The sequence below is a fragment of the Lipomyces tetrasporus genome (assembly GCF_029532465.1).
Source record: "Lipomyces tetrasporus strain NRRL Y-64009 chromosome Unknown POJ06scaffold_7, whole genome shotgun sequence".
Taxonomy (NCBI): domain Eukaryota; kingdom Fungi; phylum Ascomycota; class Lipomycetes; order Lipomycetales; family Lipomycetaceae; genus Lipomyces; species Lipomyces tetrasporus.
The window spans coordinates 1,366,361-1,388,638 of record NW_026611602.1 but is presented as its reverse complement, the minus strand read 5'-3'; the positions used below and the strand labels follow the sequence as shown (position 1 = coordinate 1,388,638).

The 22,278-nt window shown below is 47.4% G+C and overlaps 5 protein-coding genes across 5 annotated transcripts; 3 read left to right on the top strand and 2 right to left on the bottom strand.

The window, feature by feature from the left end:
• Positions 1-509: 509 nt before the first annotated feature.
• On the top strand, positions 510-1,988 carry POJ06DRAFT_198709 (uncharacterized protein; the record flags this gene model as incomplete). The annotated part of the gene is made up of 2 exons (XM_056185125.1): positions 510-1,431; positions 1,495-1,988. The coding sequence occupies 2 exons, from the start codon at positions 510-512 to the stop codon at positions 1,986-1,988; spliced, it is 1,416 nt and encodes a 471-aa protein (XP_056042971.1).
• A 1,478-nt stretch (positions 1,989-3,466) lies between these two features.
• Positions 3,467-4,944, bottom strand: POJ06DRAFT_212537 (putative oxidoreductase ENV9). Its single transcript, XM_056185461.1, has 2 exons — positions 4,327-4,944; positions 3,467-4,265 (listed from the first exon to the last, which is right to left on the bottom strand). The coding sequence occupies exons 1-2, from the start codon at positions 4,724-4,726 to the stop codon at positions 3,586-3,588; spliced, it is 1,080 nt and encodes a 359-aa protein (XP_056042970.1). The 5' UTR covers positions 4,727-4,944; the 3' UTR covers positions 3,467-3,585.
• Positions 4,945-5,624: 680 nt separating this feature from the next.
• Positions 5,625-7,071, top strand: POJ06DRAFT_239393 (uncharacterized protein; the record flags this gene model as incomplete). The annotated part of the gene is made up of 5 exons (XM_056186037.1): positions 5,625-5,732; positions 5,792-6,088; positions 6,143-6,198; positions 6,251-6,322; positions 6,354-7,071. The coding sequence occupies 5 exons, from the start codon at positions 5,625-5,627 to the stop codon at positions 7,069-7,071; spliced, it is 1,251 nt and encodes a 416-aa protein (XP_056042969.1).
• A 3,986-nt stretch (positions 7,072-11,057) lies between these two features.
• Positions 11,058-11,908, top strand: POJ06DRAFT_136447 (uncharacterized protein). Its single transcript, XM_056184467.1, has 2 exons — positions 11,058-11,086; positions 11,264-11,908. The coding sequence occupies exon 2, from the start codon at positions 11,298-11,300 to the stop codon at positions 11,643-11,645; it is 348 nt and encodes a 115-aa protein (XP_056042968.1). The 5' UTR covers positions 11,058-11,086; positions 11,264-11,297; the 3' UTR covers positions 11,646-11,908.
• An 825-nt stretch (positions 11,909-12,733) lies between these two features.
• POJ06DRAFT_276942 (uncharacterized protein) lies at positions 12,734-18,048 on the bottom strand. Its single transcript, XM_056189694.1, has 5 exons — positions 17,857-18,048; positions 17,653-17,804; positions 14,667-17,597; positions 14,556-14,619; positions 12,734-14,487 (listed from the first exon to the last, which is right to left on the bottom strand). The coding sequence occupies exons 1-5, from the start codon at positions 17,897-17,899 to the stop codon at positions 13,175-13,177; spliced, it is 4,503 nt and encodes a 1,500-aa protein (XP_056042967.1). The 5' UTR covers positions 17,900-18,048; the 3' UTR covers positions 12,734-13,174.
• Between the last annotated feature and the right edge of the window lie 4,230 nt (positions 18,049-22,278).

Below are 22,278 nucleotides of genomic sequence, written 5' to 3'. Positions count from 1 at the left end.
CACCAGACCCAACGTTTTGACAACGGTGAGATCCGGCATAACTGGCAAAGAGACAAGACTTAACAACGCACGCTACTCGTGCTCCGCATGTGTAGTAACTAGTAAGACGACCTCAGACCGTCACAACTCGAATCTGATTTGGTTAGTGGCAGAAGACGAAGGGTTCCCGAGTTCGTCAGACACTAAGAACAGGTCGATTATGCCCGCTCTGCCTGCCCGGAGCAAACTGCTGGCTAAGGTGGCGTAAGCCGGTGCATTGGGAGGTTTCAGGTCGGAGAACTCCGGGCGATCCCCAATCCTTGATTCCAGTCAGGCGTTTAAAAACCCTCCGCCCGCGGAGGCTTTAGGGCTGGCGCCACCTAACAGGAATCCCTCCGGGACTTCGAGTTGAGAGACTACCGCCCCTCCCCTTCTGGTGTCGGCAACTCGATCCGGGCTCTTTTACCATTGCCAAAGCTAGATCCGAGTTGCTGCATTCTTAAACTCGTTGACCCGTCGGACAAAACACCATGCGCGCAACTGTTCACCCAACACAGAGACGGTTCGCCTGTGAGATCTGCAGGAAACACAAGTCGAGATGTCTGCGCCTGTACCCCAACGACTCCAAATGCGCGCGATGCACGCTGCTAGGTGTGGAATGCACCGCCGGGCAGCAGAAGAAAGTCGGAAGGCCGCGTCGAGCGGCTGCTTCTGCCGATGAAGCGACCAAGGACTCGGAAAACTCACATTCAACAATCGACGATTCTCGAGCTGCACGCGTTGAAGAGATGGTGTCGTCACAACCTGCGAGCAAAGAACCGAGTTGGAGTAACAGGTTTTCTCCGGCACCCACTCTAGTCCCAATACTAATCACGACACGAGATGATGGGTTTTCCGCAGCGACAACATGGCCTGCTATCGGAGTGGACTCGCTCAATCCTCTGCAGAAGCCTGGTAAAGGCTCCCTCTCCTGGGATGCTCCCAACGACCTCGAGACTTGCTCAACGTCCACAAGAAACTCGGTCTTGGGCATCACAGCACCAACCAGTCACTCGTTGAACACGCCCTTGACCGGAATGACAGCGTCATCGCCCGCTGACAGCATCTACTACCCTCAGGCGGATTCCCTCATGATACCTGGACCAACCCAAGTCGCGGTAGACGGCATCGCTGCCTCAGAAGCCATGGCCAAGCTCTCCAAGATCAATCTCAACTTGCACGTTCGTGTGGCAGCGGCCGAGGCCAACAGAGCCATTCTCGACTTCAACGGCCTTATTTTTAAGGAGGGCCCCTTGTACATTGACAACTTCACGCTGGCCGAGTTCGTGCTCGGTGCATCCCAAGAGTTCCTGCTGATTCTGACGCGGCTTCTCGCCAACCGTGCGACCCGCGGGCTATTGTGTGCTCAGCAACCGACAAGGTCAACGTACCCGGACTTGTTACCGCTGTCGTGTCAGATGGATGTCTTCGCCCAAGCTCATCACCCGCGGCCGTCAGTCCCCTCCCGACTCTCAGCGTCCCAATCCCACCAAAGCAGCCTGTACAATTCCACTGTCCCCTCCTCATCCTATCCCTTCGCCGCCTCGGAACTGTTATTGGCCCCCCTCACGCTGACGATCACGAGCATCTTCATCCAGCTTATCTCCCTCTACGAGCTAACCCTGGAGCACCTGACTGCGCGCATCGAGCGAATCGCCACGGAGCCAATCGCCCCTATCCCAGGCCTCACGTTCGGAGGCTTGCCGCTGGCAGGACCGTGTACTCAGGGCATGCTGTTCTCCGAGGTCGTTGTCCATTTACTAGAGAGAATTGAGCGGTGTTTGGGGATTGGCGTGGTGTCTGAAGGTGGCGAAGCGGGCTTGCTGTCTGCGAGGCAGATGGATGTGCTCTGGAGCGAGTTGGACGAGAGAGTCGGCATCGCTCGTGGTCGCGGCATGATGAGTCCCGCGCACGTGAGGGAATTATTCGAGAAAGTGGGAAACATCTTTAAGCAGCTCTCCTTGAGTTGATGTGTCAGGTTCAAGTAATTGATTGATGATTCCAAGGTTCATTGTGCGTTGGTGTTACAATCGGCCTTCATTCTGAAAGTGAGAAAAGAACCAGGGGCGATCCTGCCTCCATCGCCAGAGATGCTACGTTCTCCACAGTCAGTCGTCCAAAATCGAGATCTTGTTCTTTGTCCAATTGTCATTCCTGCTCCCGACTTCATCCTCGTATATAGGCGGGAACCACGCGGTGGACTCTCTGAGATCCGAGATGACGCGGATGCTGAGTTTTCCATTGAAAGAAGTGACCTTCCGAATCTTCAAGAATCGTTGCGCTGGCAAACGAGTTTGCAACGAACTGTGAGCGTTTGCCAGCGTTGTCTCCCCTCTCTCAAGATCAAACTCCCAACTGGACATAATTTTTCGTGATTTGTTGTTACAGTTTTATACAAAAGTGGCATTGTCTACAAGCATACATCTTGAGGTCAAGTGACAAATATTGAGAAAAGCTCTCTGGGCCGGTTTAGGTTTCGAACGAGAGTATACACTGGCGCAATTCGGGACCCTGCATCTTCTCTCAAATGAGAAATGTCTTCTTACTGGGAGAATCCAACGCTTAAGATTTGTGGCTTTATTTTCTTCGGGGTTACGTATTGGCGTGCATGTTTGTGACATGTAGAATTAAAATCAACTTCCGGCTTTTGAAGATGAATCACATAAGTTAGTTTTGGAGGGGCCTCTCTAGCTATGCTTGCAGTGGTGTAACAGTAGTGCAAGACGAAATACAGCGAATTGAATTCTATCGAATGTATAGTTCATTCCCACTGTATTTGACTATCTAGCCTCGCATCTTCTGAAGAAGTAGCAGCAACTGACAAGAGGAAATCAGGTAGAAACAAGAGAAAAGGACCTCATCATTCCTGTTACTTCTGTCTAACGCAACCTACTGATCGTCTGTCAGCCCGACCATCTTCAACGAATCTTTCCAGAGCCGAGCTTCTCTCTCGGGATCATAAGCATGCCCTGCAAACCCTACACCCGCGATGTCGTGATCGTCGTTTCCACGGGCTGTTTCTGCACAATCAGCACGATATTTTCCGCCCTTGTGCTCCCACTGACCCTGACCAATAATAATTGAAGACAAAAAGCTATCGTACAACTTCCCTCAACCTTTTTATTTACCGTGCTTGCACTCTGTGGATGCCCGTTACAAATTCGCAGCATGAACTTTACTCGTAACGAATAAAATATAATTGCAAATGCGAATAATCTTCGTATATTCAGGGTTCTGTTTACAAGCTAGTGAATTATTGAATTATTGAAGCCCTAGACTCAAAAGTGAGTTTCCGCGAATCGCGGCGACAGCTAGAGACTATTTGGCGATCCCTGCTTCAGAAGTAGCAGTTGAGGGATTGTTCAACCGAAAGGGATTTGTTGGGCCTACGTAGACACTCCATCAGTGCAGACAGCATGAGGAAGTTAACGTTGTTAAGGGATATGTATGCCAACGACGGAGTTTGAATTCTAGTTCAATGTAACTTATTTCTTGTTCAATGACGGAATTGTTGAAGACCCTCTCTAGACCAAACAAATAAATACCCCGCCTTAAAGTCGATGTGAATCATCCAGAAAAGTAGCCACCAGACGAGATCTCTTGAAAAGCTTTCATTGTGTGGTCCCACACTTTTTCCTTGACTTCGTCCTTGTCGAGCTGTTTGTATCCCTTTCCTAATGGAACCACCTCCGCATTCCAGTTTGTTCTGTAGGCGCCACCTCCAAGGACTCCATCCGAAGACAATGCGACCTTGATGTTTTCAAGTTTGGCTGGTGACTTCGCCTCAGCGTCCGACGACCGCGCTGGAAATCGAGGTGAAGTGTGAAAGAGCACGCGCTCTCCACATTCCTTTGCAGGGACACTGAGAAGTCGGAATAGAGGTCTTGCAACGGTGAAGACACGCTTGAACCAGGCGGGAACGCCGTCGCTCTTGTAGGCGGGGGTAATGACGATACCGGGAAAATAATGGGACAAAGACAACTTCCCTGGGTGGCTGGTGGCCAGCTTCTCGAAGAAAAAGGTGGTCATGTATGCGGCGTGGGAGCCCAAATTGCCGAAACCGAAATTCTCAGGGTTGCGGAGGGGAAGATCATCCAGAACGAGCTTGCTGTCTCGCCCGGGACCAAAGACAGAGACAACGCGTCCCGAAAGCGGAGAAGCAAGAAGCAGAGGGAGAAGCTGGGTGATGAAGCGCATGCGCGAGTAGTAGAGCAGAGACAATGACTGTTCCAGGCCTTCGCTGGTCTCTGTTCCGTCCGAGTCAGCAATGTTGCATAAACGAAGTGATATTTGTGAAAAAATCTCTACCTTGCTGTCCCAATCGTCCCCCAAAGGCGAACATAGCCTGGCTCATGACAAGCAAATCAATAGAGGCAGATTTTCCAGCTGCACTGGCTTCCTCCGCATTAACGATCTGTCTGCAGACGCGGTCGACCTCTCTGAGGGACGAGAGATCACTGGCAGGCACGAAATAAAATTTGCCCGCAGGACATGCCTCTCTGCACTCAGCGATAACGGTGTTCGCGGCTGCCTCGTTCCGGCCGACAATGTACATCCGCAGGCCCCGACCAGAAGTACCGTGCGTGGACGCCAGAGCGCGCGCAGCGTATTCCCCGATGCCTGAGGTGCCGCCTACAAAGACGGCCGTGATTGATTGCCTTTTGACCAGTGCCTTGTTGCAGGCCCGAACGGCGTCGAGGTGTACCATAATTACAGGAGTGGGCTCAGGTGATGGTAGAGCGGTGACACAGTACAGTGAGGAGTGCTTATCGATGTACAAGGGTTATAATTTGTATACAGGACGGTAGGTGTGAGGGGAAAACGACTGCCCTTATATAGCCCAGATCATTTAGAGATGCTCAGAAGAAAAGGCAGCTCGTGACGATTATGCTGGATTTATTTTTCTTTGAAATGACCCAAGGCGTACATCCAGAATACGAGCAGAGGTTAGCGCGCGTCTTCCTGGTTTTAGGCAGGTAGGGTTAAGGATCTTAAGCTAAACCTTTGAGGGCTGTAGGATCTAACCCCTGCATCATATGAAGGAAGTCTATCTTGTGCCGAATTTGTTAAGGCCGCAGGATCCACCCCTGTGCACTGCATCCAGTCACGTAAAGGGAACATCCAGGTTGATTGATAGCTCTGGAGAGGCTAACACTGATCTGGGCTAGCAGTGATCAAGAATACAAGCGGAGGTCGCACGCATCTTCCTGGACTTACGCAGGCAGAGTTAAGGATCTTATGCTGAATCTCTTAAGGCTATAATGAGATTTAGCCCTATGCCCTCAGGGTATCATATAAAGGGAGTATCCAGGTCAGGGTAGTTAGTATGGAGAGGCTAATACTAATCTAGGCTAGTGGTGATTAAGAATACGAGTGGAGGTTAGCACCCACCCGTCTGGACTTGGGTGGGCGGGGTTAAGGATCCCATGCCGAATCTCTTAAGGCCGCAGGGGCCCCGTGCACTGCCCTACATATTCTCGGGGGCTGATGGACTTGGCTTTCAGTCGTGATCTTCTATTTCATCATTCCTTCCTTCTCCTAGACATCCCCAATTTGAAACTCGCTTTGGAACATACTTTCGCCTTGCTCGGGGTAAATCATTCAGCATGGCCGCCTCGCAAGAATCACTCAACGCCGGCAAAAATGTTCGCCAACGCAGAGCGCATCGAAAATCACGATCGGGATGCGTCAATTGTAAGCTTCGCAGGGTGAAGGTATGTCCTCTCCTTTATTCCTGGCAGCGTAGGGTTCAATTACTCATCACGATGTTTAGTGTGACGAAGGACTCCCAGAGTGCAGTAAATGCCTGTCTTTTCGTGTCTGTTGCAACTATGACATCAGAATTCCTGATCTCCAGCCTCAATACGCAATAAGCCGGAAGCTCAATGGCAAAATGCAGACTTATAGTGCCTTAGTGACGGATCTCACATCCGTCGAGGAATCGAAGTTGGAGCTGACTGAGAGAAATCTCAGCCGCTTAGAGAGATTCCAAATAAGAACGGTGTTGTCGCTAGGGCCTCCTGAGTTAAGGCAGCTTTATGAGAACGAGGTGTATCGATTGACGCTCAGGGTGAGACTGCTCGCTTGCTGTCTTTATAGAGACTTCTAATATTTGAATTCCTAGCACCCGTTTCTGATGTATTTCGCGCAAACCCTCACTTCAATCCATGACCGATATTTGTATGCATTGAGAGATTTTTTCCTAAGTAATTCTTTGAGTCATGGTTCTTAGAAGGTCTCCTAAGAGCTCTGCTACTGCGTTCACGTCCTATATTGCTGCAACGCACCAACCTGATTCTCAGCTGTGAGCGTACCATCCTGACATCGATTATTAGATCACCAATACCTAGTCGGCGGACAATCGAAGAAATCCATTACTGGACCAAGGGCGTGACTCTCTTTAACCAGAAACTCTCGGCACCACTTCCCCCCGCTGATCGCGATGCAATTTGGGCTGCGGCTACTATGCTAGGCGTGATAACTTTTGCTTCCATCGAGGTCCCGATGCCCGAGGAATCCTGGCCACTCGTTCCGTCCATGACGACTGAGCCGGAATGGCTCAAAATGGGCAACGGAAAATCTGCACTCTGGAGACTTGTCAAGCCAGATAGGCCAGACAGCATTTTCCATACCCTATTCTCAGCTCTCCCGACAGTTGAATTCTCACTGGAGAATGTGCCGCCAGGATTTATGAAACTATACAAACTCGATGGGCTTTCTGCAGACAGCAGCCCTTACGCTATTCCTATAATCAGCATATTCGCCCCACGGAACATGGAATGCCCATCGTCAGCGATTGCACTATTCTACGTGTTTAACAGTTGCATGCACAATGAATTCGGCCTTCTAGTGCTGAATAAGGATCCTCGCGCCCTTCTCGTTATGGCTTACTGGTACTCTAAGATCTGCACCGGGCAGTGGTGGCTCAGAAGGCGGGCTTTGATGGAGGGTCGGGCAACGTGCATGTATTTGGAGAGATACTGCGCTCACAACGTGACAATCCAGGATCTTTTGAAAGTTCCTCGGCAGTATTTGTTCAAGAGCGCTTTGTGAAATACCCACCTGGATTACGTGGGCGATGCTTTCGAAGGTAAGAATCGAGCTGTGTCCTCCCTTTTTCTAATGTCGGCAGTGCTGTGGACACGAACAAGATATCGGACTGGAATAACGCCTTAATCGGAGCTTGCTATACTATTATGCTTTGTTCTGACTTGCTCAGTAATATTAGGTTGCAGTATCCTGGTTTCTTTACGTATCAAATCAAATTCAGGTCTACAGAAATTTGAAGTCCAGGTAATAAATGTTTTAATAGAGGCTTTCTAAGCGGCCTGTGCAGTTCTAGAGATTGTGCTTCCGGTGTGTAGCTTTCAGATTGTATTCATCAATCCCGTTACTATATCTTATCGTTGATCTGACTCCCCTAAAAAAAACTACCTGGCTCAACTCTTTGACAATTAGATGAGGACTGAATGGTCTGAACTGAACAACGATATGGTACCTGAGAGTCTAGTCTCGATGATGACCCGTCTCACTGACATTCAGGTCTATATATACACAAGAAAGCACCTCCTATTAAGAGAAGAAACAGCACTACACAGCCACCTCAAGCTCCAATTACAACTGGCCTTCCGAGCTACTATTGGAAGGTCGTTGAACTGATCAACTCAAAGGTGGACTGAATAACTGAAACGGGATTGTCTCCCCTCAGTTGCAGCTTGTAATTCTTGCCAGAGTATGAGTAGAACCGGATTGCTACATCCTGTATCCTGTCATTCACGTTCCTCAACCTTGCTGTAAAGTGTAAGATTGCATGCCAGAGCATCGGTAGGACGAAGCCTCAAACGACTAACTAGTGTGGCCTTGAGAACTATACTCTGCAAAATAATCCTGCTCACTTTGTATGTCCTAGGCCGGCTCCCGGTCTCAACTACCGGGCAAAAGCCACAACGAAAACAAACGACAATACAACACGCCAACGAAGCCTGAAACGACTAACGAGTGTGGCCTTGAGAACTATACTCTGCAAAAAAATCATCTCGTCTTCAGTCTTCTCGCCAGTGTACATCACGTCGATCTCTTCGAGTGTGAGAGGGGTTATCTCCTTACCCCTTACTCTATCTTCCAATTACTTGACATAGTCCTGACCCGCGATCGCTATTCTACCAAAGGTTTATTAACTAGATACCGATTATCGTCGGTTGCCAGTCGAATAGCGCCTGACAATTCAGCTGCAATGATTTGGCGGTAAGTTATTGGTTTGACGATTGTTGGCTATACTTGATAAACGTAAGTTCGCCGCACTTAGCCATCGCGGGAAAAATCAGGTGATCTTCCCACTTGATTCCCGGGTTATGTCAAATCCTCCCCTCAACACGGCCAATTCTAACAAGCCATTCAGATCATTTCCTAGCTAGAGCTGAGAAGTTTCCAATAACGGACTGTGTACATCAGTCAACGAACTGGATCTAGACGAGAGAGATCATGGTGTGTTGCTATTTGGGGCTTAGAAGTATCATTTGGACCCTCCAATTGTATGAATTCAAAATTTGTCATTTTGATGGATGCTGGCTAGGGAAATATGTCAACTATTCGGATCATGTGATCAATCTTGTCCGCATGTCCGGGGCTTTGTGTAAGTTGATACGAATATCCTGCGGATACTGGGTCGGTGTGCTGAGTAATACTCGATGTAGTGTTGCCAGGTTGGGGTCTCAAAACCGGCAGTGCAACCAATGATTCGACCTGTCAAACAGCGATGCTGTTGTAAGTGGAGCAACAGATCTCAAATAACATGTACTCGAATGGGAGTAATACACATTCGCGGCATGCAGCTGTGGAGACATGACTCTGTGGATGTAAAATATACTGCGCCTCTTTGTCCTCGAAATGAGAGGGTTGTCGAAATGTAGCTCCACTCACAGGTCATGAGCTCTGATCTTGTGTTAGCTGTGTTCTGAGATCGCCAAATGAAGCAAGTCCATTCGGCTATATTGGTGGGCGAGCGGGGAGTTCTGAGTCACCTCAGTTGGAGGTGTTGCTCGTGTATATATAGACTTGAATAGTCGCGAGACTGGCCGACAGAGAGATCAGAGTCTCAGCCTCCCTTCCGTAGTTCACCTTCTATTCCACATTTACACATACACACTATCATTTCTCATATACTTCTGTCGGACAGCCTGCATCTGTGTATTATGCAAAATATTTCATTCTGTAGTGTGAGATCCCCACCGAAAGTTGGAGGAGCATAATAAGGGAACCCACCATGTTTGGCGTACTTTCCTCTGAGACGCTGACGCTGGCACTTGATAAACTCGTAACTACTGGTTGAGCCATTCTACTAATCCTTAGATGCGTATGAGTATAGAGTCGTTTTCAATATTGAAAGAAATTGATGTGGTTTTGGTGACTGTTGAAGAGTTGTAGCCGCGACGCGACGAGAGACTTTTTTTTGATTCTGCCTTGTCGCTCACACAAGCGCGTGGCCGACGTGTGCTCTTTACCGGCGTTGTCCAATTGAATATTGGCATGGACATAGTACCTTAGGACTACGCGGAGGTTAGGTCATAGTTGCTTAATGGAATAATTAACGAAGGCATTAGACGTTAGTGCATGATTTAGTAACTTCGTTGACCGGACGTTAACCGTTAGCTATGTGTCAGCGCCTGACAGCGCTCTGCGGTAGTACCTAACACTTGGTTATGTCGAAGTTTCGATCGCAGATGAAGATAAATATTCATTGCGTCCTCAACTGAGTATCCTGGCAGACATTGAGCAGGTTCGGGGGGCATGATACGACAGTAGAAAGGCGAGACAGGAACCAGTTTGGCGACAAATTTGGGGCTTATCACATTATCGAAAATGTGATACACTTTGAGGAGCTCAAGCCTTGGTTTCTCAAGCCGACTATGATGGATTTCCAGGAGCTTAAGTGACTAACTCGGGCGTATCTGCACGACTGCTGGACACATGTCAGGGCCGGGTTCCAGCTAATTCTGGCCAAAATCATGCAGTTCGATGAGAACAGTGCGTGGTTTTTATGAATGCTTGTTTCGTGACTAAGAGAATCATGGGATATACTTTTGTACCTCTTCGGTGACATGGAATTTTGCTGTTTCCGTATGACACTTGTGGTCGTACGTTATTATCGCAGTCGAATTCGCTTTCAAAAAAGCTATGCGAAGTTCGCCGTGACAAGCGAAAATTCTTTCGTAGCTAAAGGAGAGATTGAGTTAGTCAATCGACGTAATTTTGCTCTTAGTAGATGTATGAAACAATATTTAGTCTTACTTGTATATATATCGTTGTACAGTCTCCTTATCTGGCTCAGATTTTTTCTTTCCTGCGAGCGAGAACTAGTCAGAATGAACTCGGGCGCGTTTCCCTTTCTTTGCACCGTCGCAAATGAAAGTAGCAACCGCTACAATCAAAAATATCATTTCTTAAATGCGACGCAGCTTGTTTATGTAGCTGTCGGTCTTCCGTTTGAGCGCAGAGAGCTACGGAACCATCATTCCCGAGCACAAAGGATATTCGGCGAATAATTATTCACACCATTTTGCGTTGCGAATAACGAATAACGAATATTGTTCGCAGGATGTCCGCGCAACGAATAAAATTGCGAATATTATTCGCCGAATATTCATTATTCGCATATTTATTCGCAACCCCTGAAACCTTAAAGTGCTCATAGTTCCAACACAAGAAGAAGCGAAGGCATTAAGGCACAAAACATGGCGGAGGCATAAACTGCAAAACGAAAGATGCAAACCACGAAACGCAGGACTGACGCACTGTAATATGTACCTGATAAAAGCAACCTCTCACTAGGCCACAGAGCAAGAAAAGTGCGCAGCTCGTTATCAATTTACTCCTTCTTTTTGGAATCATGGTACCAGCGGGTACCATGCTAACCCTAACCACGACGTAAATAATCGAGCGCTTCATGAAACGCGTTAGCTACGCATAAATCGAGATTGTTTCGTCGCTCAATTGCAGCACTCTTTCTCAGGCAACAGCAGCAGCACCAAGTGCATCAGCCGACACCTCTTACAATCTATACGTGGGTATGGTATTGGATTCAGTGGAAAACGCCAGAGAAGTCATGAAGGCATACGCCATTCAACACAATTTCGCAGTTAAGATGGCCTTGTGAAAAACAAAGATACTACGCTCTTGCTCTTGTACAAGTGTGCTTTAAAGGCATTCAATTCCAGAAAACTTCCTTTGCAAAAGGGAGTAATTGGAGACAATAATCTTGTCCGTCAAAGGATGCTCGAAGTATGCTCTGTGACTGTCCATGGAGGGTGCGATTCAAGAAGCAGCTCAATGATTCATGGATTGTCACAGAGCTAATAGACGAGCATCAAGGACACCAGCTGGAAGGTGTTGATCCGTTGTCGTATTCGGTAAACAGACCGGTGACTGCTGAAGCCAGGGCAACCATGTTTGAGCTTGTGCGGGACTCATCAACTACCCTCAACACCGTTGCTTCTATGCTAAACAAAACATACGGCCTGTCATTGCTTCCTCGGGACGTATACAATCGGACGTACGACCATGGTCAGAGAAATGGCTCGTCAACCGTCAAGTTCCTGGAAAAGCTCGACCAAGATGGGTATCTGGGTTGAATTTCCGATATCCATGATCAAGCAAACCACTTATTGTCAACCGGACGCGGTTGACAATAAGATGAGGACGGAGATGGAGAGGAAGATGGAGAGGAAGATGGAGAGGAAGATGCCGAACATATCGTAGGAGGCTCTTCTCTGACGGAGGTATGAGACGACGTGTTATCAAGTCTATGATTGAGACTTTGTCTGGAGTGGAGTGCGTTTCTTGTTCTTGTTTGAATTTGCCTTTGTTTGAGGGCCCGCCTAGCGTTTGTACGGACAAAAGGGTTAGGGTTAAATCTCGGTACCCGCTAGTACCTTGATTCCAAAAAGGGTATAGTCGGTAAATGCCCCATGATTTCCCTAAATTTATTAGGGGGCATCCCAAGGAATAGTTCTGCTGCAGTTTAAAGTTTTTGTGAAGGTACTTTGTTGGAGTACTCGTGCGCAGAATCGCTTCTAGGGTTAGGGAAAAAGTCGGGACATTTGGGGAGAAATAATCAAGAATCCGATATTCGAGCCGATATTATTCGACCTAAACCTTATTTGTCGAATTCGAATATCGAATATTATTCGAATGCCTTTCAAAGAGTCGAATATCGAATACGAATATTAGGAAAACCTGCCGATATTCGTATTCGCAACAGCCCTAGAGGTTCGCTTCCCGAACACATTAAAATTATCATTAATTATGACATAATATTCGGTCACTGTAACTTAACTAACCGTTGTTACTCGTCAGCAATCGCACGTCAGGTATCCCACTGAATCGCTGACCCTGCTGGGTTAGATGTGCCGAATGTGTCACGCTATTTGCCACGTATTTGAGCCTTAAACCAAGATTGACTACCTTCACAAGAACGCAGCCAACGTGAGGTTGTCCTCATAGTGTTTGTCCGTAGTGCTTGTCTGTGTATATATTGACCTGAATCCCCAGACTGTATCGAGACCAAACTCACAGCTCCCATTTCATAGTTCACCCTGTTCAGTTTATAATATATACATTTCTCACACTACCAAATTTGGTATCTGTCAAAACTTCAGCAGTGGAATTGTAAACTATTCAAACTTGCCAGCTCTTATATTAAATGATATTTTAATGTTACATTTAATACTTTTTTACTGCGTGGAATAAATCGTGATAACATGAAGTGGGTTATGTATCCGTTAACTTTTGTGACATATAAAAATTAGTATGCTTGAGTGGATATGGTTATTGCTGAAAGCGGATACCTTTGTTGGCCATACATTAACATCACCATACCCTCTCCTGCTGTACTATTTTAGTTACATATCTATTTCGTTAGGAAATAGAAACTTATGGCACAACCGAACTGGTCAATTAGATAATGGTCACAGGCAGGGTCGTTAGGTCGTTTAGAATATAATGCATAATCTGGCTCGGCTTCCGATGACAGCACAGAACACTCAAAATCTCGGGCCTATTCTAAATTATTTTGTGTATTTCCTTGGATTTGAAGCTCGCTGCCGCGCTCATATTGCAGTCTCGTCTTGGTCATCCGGTAAATTCATGCGCCATAATTTGTTTACTCGTCGTCTTCCTCGGCAACATCGTCATGAAACGTCTTGCCTTCTAACGTAGGCTTAACGACACCAGCTCGGATTAAGAAGTCACCGAAATGCTCGCCCTCTTTTCGCTCAAGTGCCCATCTCTTGAATAACGGCTTCAAGAGCTCGAGAGCTTGTTCCTCGTTAACGGAGGATTTGTACAGCTTGTTCAGTCGCTGGCCGTCATAGCCACCGCCCAACATGAGGTTGTAAGCGCCATAAGCCTTGCCAACCATAGCTACCTCTGCCAACCACGGGCGTACGCAACCGTTCGGGCAACCAGTCATACGCAAAACGACGGAGTCGTGACGAAGACCAAGTTCTTCAAGATAGGACTCGAGTTTTGATATGAATATGGGGAGGTATCGCTCACTCTCAGCTATAGCGACACCACAAGTCGGGAACGCAACGCAGGCTGAAGAAGACAGTCTCAGGCCAGAGTGTCGCAGGTTATCTAGCTTGTATTCGGCAATAAGTCGCGTGACCACAGGCATGTCTTTTTCGGCAATGTTGCTGAGAATAACGTGCTGGTTACCAGTCAACCTGAATTCGCCTCTAGGTTTCATCGCAAGGGCAATTTCTCTAAGGCCAGTCTTCATCCGAACGTCCGGAGTATCCTGAATACGGCCATTTTCGACAAACATAGTAAAATGATTGAGTCCTCGCTCATCTTTGACCCATCCGAAATGGTCGATGTTAGATTCGAACATGAATGCCCCTGCCTCTTCGAATTTAAATCCAAGTAACTCCTCCGCTTTCTGACGAAAGACGTCGATACCCATGTCGTCTATGGTATATTGTAAACGAGCATGATTCCTGGCTTTTCGGTCACCATTGTCGCGCTGGATAAGCATAATCTTCTCGCACACGACGACGACGTCCTCCTTCTTCACGTAGCCAAGTAGAGTACCGGTTCGCGGGTAAGTCTTCTTGTTATTGTGAGTTATACCCATACCACCGCCAGCTAGAACGTTGAAACCGGTGAGTTTGTCCTCGCCATCGACAATCGCGATCAAGCCAACGTCGTGTGCGAAGACATCGACGTCATTATATGGCGGCATGGCTATCGCGACCTTGAACTTTCGAGGAAGATACGATGCTCCATATAGAGGCTCGAAATCAACGGCAGCGTTTCCCGCAACAAGTTTCCTCTCGTCATTGCCATCCGTAAGCCAGATTTCGTGATAGGCCTTCATTCTCGGCAGAAGACGTTCGCTAATCTCTCTAGCATAGGAGGTGAGCTCTTCATGAAGGGAATGGTTGTGTGGAAGACCGGCACAGAGAACGTTTCCTACAGCACCAGTGAGCATGTGAAAAGTAAAGCCAAGCCTGACTTCGAAAACCTATAAAGATACGTACGGTTACCGTCACCACAGGCAGCAATAGTATCCAGAAGCGCAGCATTTATTGCCTTGATGGCCGACTATTCTTCCGTTAGGCTCGTAAAGCGGCGCCACTGCCAAATCATACCTTCAGGTTCTTCTTGATCACACCATGCAATTGATAAGTTCCTCGAGTGGTTATTTTGAAAGTGTGATTGCCGTTTTCGCCAGCAATCCGGTCGATCGCCAACCATTGCGCCGGCGTTGAGACACCGGCGGGCATACGAACGCGAATCATGAAAAAATAAGCCGGTTCTAACCCACTTGCCTTTCTTTGTTCGCGGATGTCACGATCGTCCTGCAGATATACACCGTGGAACTTCGCCACTTGAGAATCTGACGCCGAAATGCCACCAGTCGATTCATCGTTCAGACCTTCCACAATGGTGCCTCGGAGGTAGTTGGACTGAATCTTTATATCTTCATTGGTCAATGGCGGAGGTTCGTCGACAAAAACATCAACACCACCAACACCAAGCGCCACCCACAACTGAGTCTCCCATACAAGGTATGCTGTCTGGTATCCATCGGGATCCTGATTATTACCAAGACCCAGCTCAACAATTCGCTTTGCACCAAGAATCTCCAATCTAGAGTTCAAGTCCTTAGAAGGCTTATTATAGTAAACCGCATCTTGCTTTCGAGGCCAGTAGTGGCTGTCACCAAGTCCAAACACGGCGTAGTTAACAGAATTAAGATCGAGATCTGTAGACGATTTGATAGACTCCCAGAAATTACGCCCATTCTGTGGGAACTCACCCTGACCAGCGGTAGAAATGACGATAACTAGGTTCTCTTCGGCAACTAAGTCTTCGAATGGGAAATCATCCATTGCCATAACTACCGCGCCAAAACCTCGGCCCTTGGCACGTCTATGAAGTCGCTTGGCAAGATTCTCGGCAGTGCCCCCATCAGAAGCGAATAAAATGGTCAACGGGGGACCAGTAAGACTTTCTAGAAGCTTAGAATACGCGTCTTTGGCTTTCTTACGCTGCTGACTGCGGAGGTTAGAGCCATACGAACCGGCTATATTCTCACCCAAAACAGGAACGCGTCGAGCAAGCTGAGACAAATGGTTCTCTCGTTCCAAGAAGTCCTTAAGCTGCTTTTTCAATGCCTGCGAATCAAGCTGGAAGTTAGGCAGACCGCTCTCATCTGCTCGAGGATCCCATCTGTATAGGGGCCAGTACCCAGAATCAACCGCCTTCTTGGTCTCTTGTAGGATAGTAAGAGCTGAATCAGTCTCCTCGTTGTACGGTAAATAAGCAATGACGATGGATGGACCTTCAAACTTGTCCGCCTCAATGAGAGCCTGAAGAGCTTGAGTGTAGGAGCTGTACACAGCAATGGAAGCAACGTATGAATTAGAGTAGTTCATAGCGTAGAGTCCAATATCCTTCTTCCGATGGGAAGCATCCCTAGCGGCACGAGCAGTGTAAGGCTGCGAATCGACAATGAGAACATTGACATTCTTGCCAGATGCAATGACATTGTGAACACCAGAGGTACCGAGATCGTATGACCAAGCATCAGAGCCAATGATCCACGAAGTAGTTCCAAGAAGGAAGGCCTTGCCTTTAAGCAATTCGCGAGCAATTTCCGAGCTATCACTTTCCAAACTCGAGATCAATTCGACGCCAACTTCGGAAAGTTTGCTCGAGCTCTCACGGCTGAGGAGAAGCCACCGCAAAACGAGATTTTTAGTTTCTTGGTTCGTGAAGACATTCGCCTTAATAGCTTTCTGAAGCTTGTACACAAAAAGCTTCTTCTCCTCCTCTTTAGCAAGGTACGCTCCGAATCCGTACTCAGGATTGCTAGAAATCGTTCGTGGGATACCACTTTCATTGCTATCGAGGGAATTGAGAATACTCAATTTAGCGCCGAAAACGCTATAAAGCATTTTTGAGTAGGCGGTCTCCAATTCTGTCTGTGATAGGTGATACTCAAGGTCGACATCGTGCGAGACAGGCCCACCAACCAACAAATTCTGAATTGGCGTTTTGGATTGTATATTCTGCATGATGCCTCTAAGAGCTTGGCCAATTGTCTCGCTGTCAAGATATCCGAGTTGGTATCCAACGACAGGAATAGCTGCCGTCGTCGATAAGTCACTATTGAGTGACGATATAACATCGAGCAGAACAGGGCCCCACTTGGTTGTCTGGCAGTGAACCTGCTCAAGCACACCAAGACGCTCAACAGATTGTGGAATGGTGGCTAATAACTTCTCCACCGACCAAGGACGATAAATGCGAACGGTAATCACTCCAACTTTGGAGTAAATGTTACCTGAGCCAGCATGACCAATAGCGGTGATAAAATCCTTAGCGGATGAGCCGAAGATCAGGAGAGCGGTATCCGCGTTTCCAGCGCCATGATAATCGAATGCCTTGTACGTGCGACCGAGTGCAACACGAATGAGGTCAAATACGGCTTCAGCAGCATGAAACAGATCTCCAGTCCTGTAGTCGACCCGTGTCAAATCATGGGTAAGGTTGGATTGCGCGATGTGGGTCTTGTCGACAGCAGTCCCGCCCATTGAAGACTTGGAGTCAATATCACCAGCGGTATCGTTCCAGTGGCCTTTGTTAGCAACAATACCCGCCGCACTTACACCAAATACCAGCGCACTTCTGTAAACGACATTGTCAAGTTTACTGACGTCCTCAAAAGGAATAGGAGTCTCTTCACCTTCAGGTTGGTGGAAGAAGTGAATAACTCCCTTGCCAGTGCGGATGGCAAGTATATGTGACGCGATGGCGAGGTCCTGGGCCTCCCGCAAACTAAAAGACTGGATGAGCGTGAACCCAAGCTGACGGAGAGAGATAATCTCGGAGAAGTCAGCAAAACTTCGGCTCATGGAGACATGGATGACAACTGGATACTTGGCGAGCTTCGCAAGATGTGTGATGGCGGCTGGAAGCGTCGAAGATGCAGCGGTAATCGAGAGGAAGGCTGTCTTTCCGAGCTCCTCGACCGCCGTGAGGAATGGGTCAGCGTTATGCCTGACAGAATAAATCTGCAATATATTAGCGACACATTGCATAGGCAGGACTCATTCTGATCACACGTACCGAAGGAAGAGTTCCCCGTTTAGTCACGATCCCGCGTACCATATGGAAGACCATTTGGTCAAGAGCATGCTGGAAACCCACACTTGGTGAAGCTTTAAGATTCGGCTGAACTGACAATACGGTTTCACTGAAGAGATAGGCCACCCTGGCAGCTAACGTACGTCAACAACTGGCCCATAAAAATACGATAGGAATTATACGTACCAGCATCTTCGCGAGTCGAAATAAAACCAATTGGAGAAGCCATTATGCCGACGATAAGTTAAATTAATGACAAGTTCCCAAGAACGGACAATCTCAATTGGGGGAGCTTGGACCACGCCGCAAACAGACAAGAGTCGGAATGCTGAAAGCTACAAATGTGCGCCTGATCGTGACAATAAAGTGTCAATTCCATCCAGCTGTGCGAGCTCGGCATGTAGAGATAGGGCTTTGACCCCATTGATCCCTACCCCTGAACTCAGGGGGACGACTGATAAGCCAGCAAGTAGATACGTTGGCCCACCTGTTCACGAAAAGTCGCATGATCTCGGCCATAAACAATCAAATTTTGCTTAAATTCTTGTGACTAGACGGACTAGTACGGATAGGATCGGCACGGATAATATCCAGGCCAAATTTTTCTTATCCATATCCGTATCCGTATCCAGGTAAAATGTCTATATCCGACATATCCCATATCCAGATGTATTGGCTTTATCAGTATCCATATCCGTAGTATCCACTGATATGGCTCACGTGACCTCGAAGGGCTTTTGCTCAATCGCTTTGGTTTGGAGCCCGAGACTATGGAAAGAGGGATGATCCTACGATACTACTGACTATAATTGGCCACTCGGGCTTCAAAATAGCTATCTATCCAGCACTCAACAACGGGTTAAACCCTAACCCAGGAGTACCAGAGCTGCTGCTATGATTAGGGATGGGCATTCTGCTGCAAATTCGAAATCGTTATTTTTTTGCTGCAAAATTTTGCGCAAAATTTAAGAATTTTGCATATGCAAAATGCAAAATCCCTCGAGAGTTTACATTATTAGGGCTGCAACCAAGGGCAGGGATGTTAGATTCCAGTTCGTGGCTTGATGCCAATTATTCTTCAACTGACTCTGAAACTATATATTCTGAGTTTCTCTGTTTTCTGCAGAAGGAAGGGATCTGACCCAGATCTCGTTGCTGGACGGCTGCAAAGAACGTCAGCGCGAGAATATGGTGGAAGAGTCAGTTTGACTGTGCGCTGTCACGACTAGCTCAAAAAGTCCTGTCCCTGATACCTACATCCGGATCGGCAGAAAGGAATTGTTCGACCTTTGGATAATCCATTCAAAGTCGCGCAATAGGCTCAAGAACTCCAGAATCGAAGAACTGGTGTTCCTCTACGCCAATGTGGCTGTGGAAGGGCTCGGGCGCAACGAGGTCGCTTTTCTGGAGGAACCGGAACCAGGGTGGTTCAACGAAGAGGAGGAACTGGAGCTTGACGAGGGTGAACAAGATGTAGAGCCCGTGGACGAGCTGCTTGTGTAGTTTTCTTTTTAAATTTTTTTTAGTAATACATCCTTTGTTTCTTTCCTCACATTGTAATAGCAGTCAAATGGCGTTTTGCGCAAAATTTCGCGCAAAATTAAATTTTGCAATTTGCGGTGGCACTTTGGATGCCCATCCCTAGCTATGTATGATACTATAATTTTCCCACTCACAACCAAAAGCGCCCCAGACTCTGGATCCATTGGACATCCGTTCCCTATCAACTGAACATTTCGCAAATCGCAACTCGCTTAAACTCTCCCCATATTATTAGTTTACACATTTTGTATTTGTTACTTGTATCCGTGGATATATCCGCGGATATGACTAATCAATAGTACCTTATCCGTATCCGTAGCCGTATCCGCATATTCTCTATCGGTATCCGATATCCGCGACAAATATCCACGGATATATCCGTTATCTGTGTATCCTTGCCGATCCGGCGATCCCTAGCAACTGCTTTGGGAACGCTGGGATGACTTTTCTGCAACTGTGGTCCAAAATGACTACCGAATTATTTCCTTGAGCTCAACTTCAGCGCAAGAAACAGATCCTCCTACAGCTTGGATAGCAGAGAATAGTAGAGTTCTTATCAATCTTCAGAAAACCATAGAACACGATAGAAGATTAAACAACGAAGAGGTCATGAAGAAACCTGGGAGAGCTCCAGAGAAAACTCCAACAAGTAATAAACTCCGACAAACCGGCCTTGGCCCGATGCCCCTGTTCCCAACGCGGGTCAAAGGCCTTAGTATCCCTACCGCAAGACGCCGGCTGTCGGAGCTCCGGTTACACTCCGCTACTTTCTTGTTAGGCGGTTCGCGCTCTTTTCCGGCTCCGTCTCCCGCTCTTCGCTCCTATTCCGCAGTGAATGTCCCGAATAGGTATTCTATTTATTTCTCTACGACAGCTTGCAGAGGGCAGCTGCCTATCAAGGGCTTGTGCTTCCCCCTCTTGTACATATTTTGTTCTTCAGAAATCAAATCTTGTTTTCGGTCTCAGACATCACTGTATTAGACAGTGGGGTTCTCAACCTCTACGTACGTATACCACGACACATACATGGAACCGGCATAGGCAAGACGATGCTGCAGTCGCCCGAGCTTGGTTTCAGGAACAGTGCCCGGAACATAAATCTGATCGAGCATGGAGCTTGCCAAAGCGAGATTTGAGGTGACATCTGCGAACCGAATTCCAAAAGAGATGGATATCTGATTACCTGGTGATAACATCAAATTGGCGATGATGGACTATGTCAATATCTGACATTTGACAGATGTCAACACCTGAACGTAACAAAGTAAGACCCAAAACAAAACACGCTGACACTAATGACAGAGAACCACGAACCGGGGCTGACGTGCTGCTAATGCCAAAACTTTTGCATGGTCTTTCTGATCTTGGAAGTGAATCGATCGGGCAGTGCCAACGCCGAACCCGAAGTCCCACGACAGCCTCGCTGCCTCGGCAACACAGGCGTCGGAATGGCTGAACTTGAAGCCGTCTGATTGCTGGCAGATTGGCCGGCGATCGGCGAAGTAATAGCAAATCTCTGGGCCATCCTCTCGGCGGAGCAGGCCAATGCCGAAGCTTGGTTCGTCGAAACCCAGCGCTCGCGAAGCCCGGAGCTGCATTGGCTTTCGGCCGTTGTGAGCCACCGAAATATTTCATAACTCTGGTCCGAAATGCCGCCGAAGCAATATTGAAGCTATATCTGGCTGCACAAAACTGACATTGACTACCTACCCACAATCCCCGTCTGTGTGGACTAAATACTTCTCCTTTAATCAGAAATATTCAGGTGGTCAGAACTCCGTCGTTTACGTTCAGAACTTGTACATGCGGGTGTCCTCGCGTTCAACCACATAGAATGTCGTATGTCCGCTAATTTCAAGTATAGCTGAGATATTAGAGTTGCGTTAACTATATTGCCTGCATTGTCTGCCGTCAAGGATACAATTTGATTCGATTTGGAGATAGGTCAAGGCCCTATGCAACGTCTCCACGATCGCTCCTAATATCGGCTTGGAGTTTTGCTAGTCTAAACATCAAGGGACAGCTGGACCATTTCTTCCTGACGCGGTGTCTGCCGTTGACCTTCTGCTCCGGTCAAATAGTATTAGAAGTAATGACCTAGGAACTTCGCGTTTTCTTTTTGGCGTTGTACAGTGTCCTGCAGTTGTGTAAGTTGGTACCCTTCCTTCCTTTGATCGTTTTGGGCCATGGCTACTACGTTACAAAAAGTTGAAGCAGAAGGCATGGACAAAAAAGTTAAGTGAAACGCTCGCTTATTTGATCCGCTCGCTTGCCGAACACGTTATTCTAAAATTAAACTGAAAAAAGGTCAGAATCTAACAGGGTTAGGGTCAGAATTAGCCCTAACCCTTAGCTTCCATAGTCCGACAAGAGGTTATTCTATGATGACTAAAGGTTAGTCCCGACAATCGTACCCGCCCATGGCAACCGTGTAATAGCATCACCACCCTTGCGGTTATGAGGCAGAAAATAAAATAAAATGTCAATTACATTTACTAATCCAGATCATGGTATTCTTTTGTTCCTCGCTAGAAATTTGATAATGTAGTGCCTCAGCAAACTACTAGGGTACATTGGTCCTTAACTATCATATGGGAAAATGAAATTTATGGCCGCGGAAAGTTTACCCTACTTTACTAGTACATTACCCTACTTTTTTAATTAGGATAAATTTATTTCCGTTTTAGGTAGTTTAAAAACACTTTCTCGCGCGTCGGGGCTAGTCTACAGGAAGCGCCTTTCACAACTCGTGAACAACACAGAACGCGTCATCTAATAGTCTCCCTACATATCGACATTAATTTTGCCATGGCTCGTGACGCTCGTCCAAGTAAGAAATCCATACAGCGGTCTATCAATGGAAGAAAGAATGCTTTGAAGAGATTTGATACTGCCAGTCAGCCCACTCAACACCATGCTGAGGCGCATGGTAGTCAGATGCCGAAGAGCTCCAAGTCGTTGAAGTCCGCCTATCTCAGTCCGAAATCGACAATGGGTTGAAGCGTTTGTGCTTTCGTCCAGAAGCTGAAAAGTTTTTGAAATATACAACCCGGGCAGGCGGATCTG

Bases quoted from the DNA above. Each gene is read 5' to 3' on its own strand.
- POJ06DRAFT_212537 (XM_056185461.1), bottom strand. From the start codon at position 4,726: ATGGTACACCTCGACGCCGTTCGGGCCTGCAACAAGGCACTGGTCAAA. The intron at 4,266-4,326 runs GTAGAGATTTTT...CGGACGGAACAG, and splicing joins GGGACGATTGGGACAGCAAG to AGACCAGCGAAGGCCTGGAA.
- POJ06DRAFT_136447 (XM_056184467.1), top strand. From the start codon at position 11,298: ATGCTCTGTGACTGTCCATGGAGGGTGCGATTCAAGAAGCAGCTCAAT.
- POJ06DRAFT_276942 (XM_056189694.1), bottom strand. From the start codon at position 17,899: ATGGCTTCTCCAATTGGTTTTATTTCGACTCGCGAAGATGCTG. The intron at 14,620-14,666 runs GTATGATTTGGC...ACGGAAGAATAG, and splicing joins TGATCAAGAAGAACCTGAAG to TCGGCCATCAAGGCAATAAA. The intron at 14,488-14,555 runs GTACGTATCTTT...CTGGTGCTGTAG, and splicing joins TGCCTGTGGTGACGGTAACC to GAAACGTTCTCTGTGCCGGT.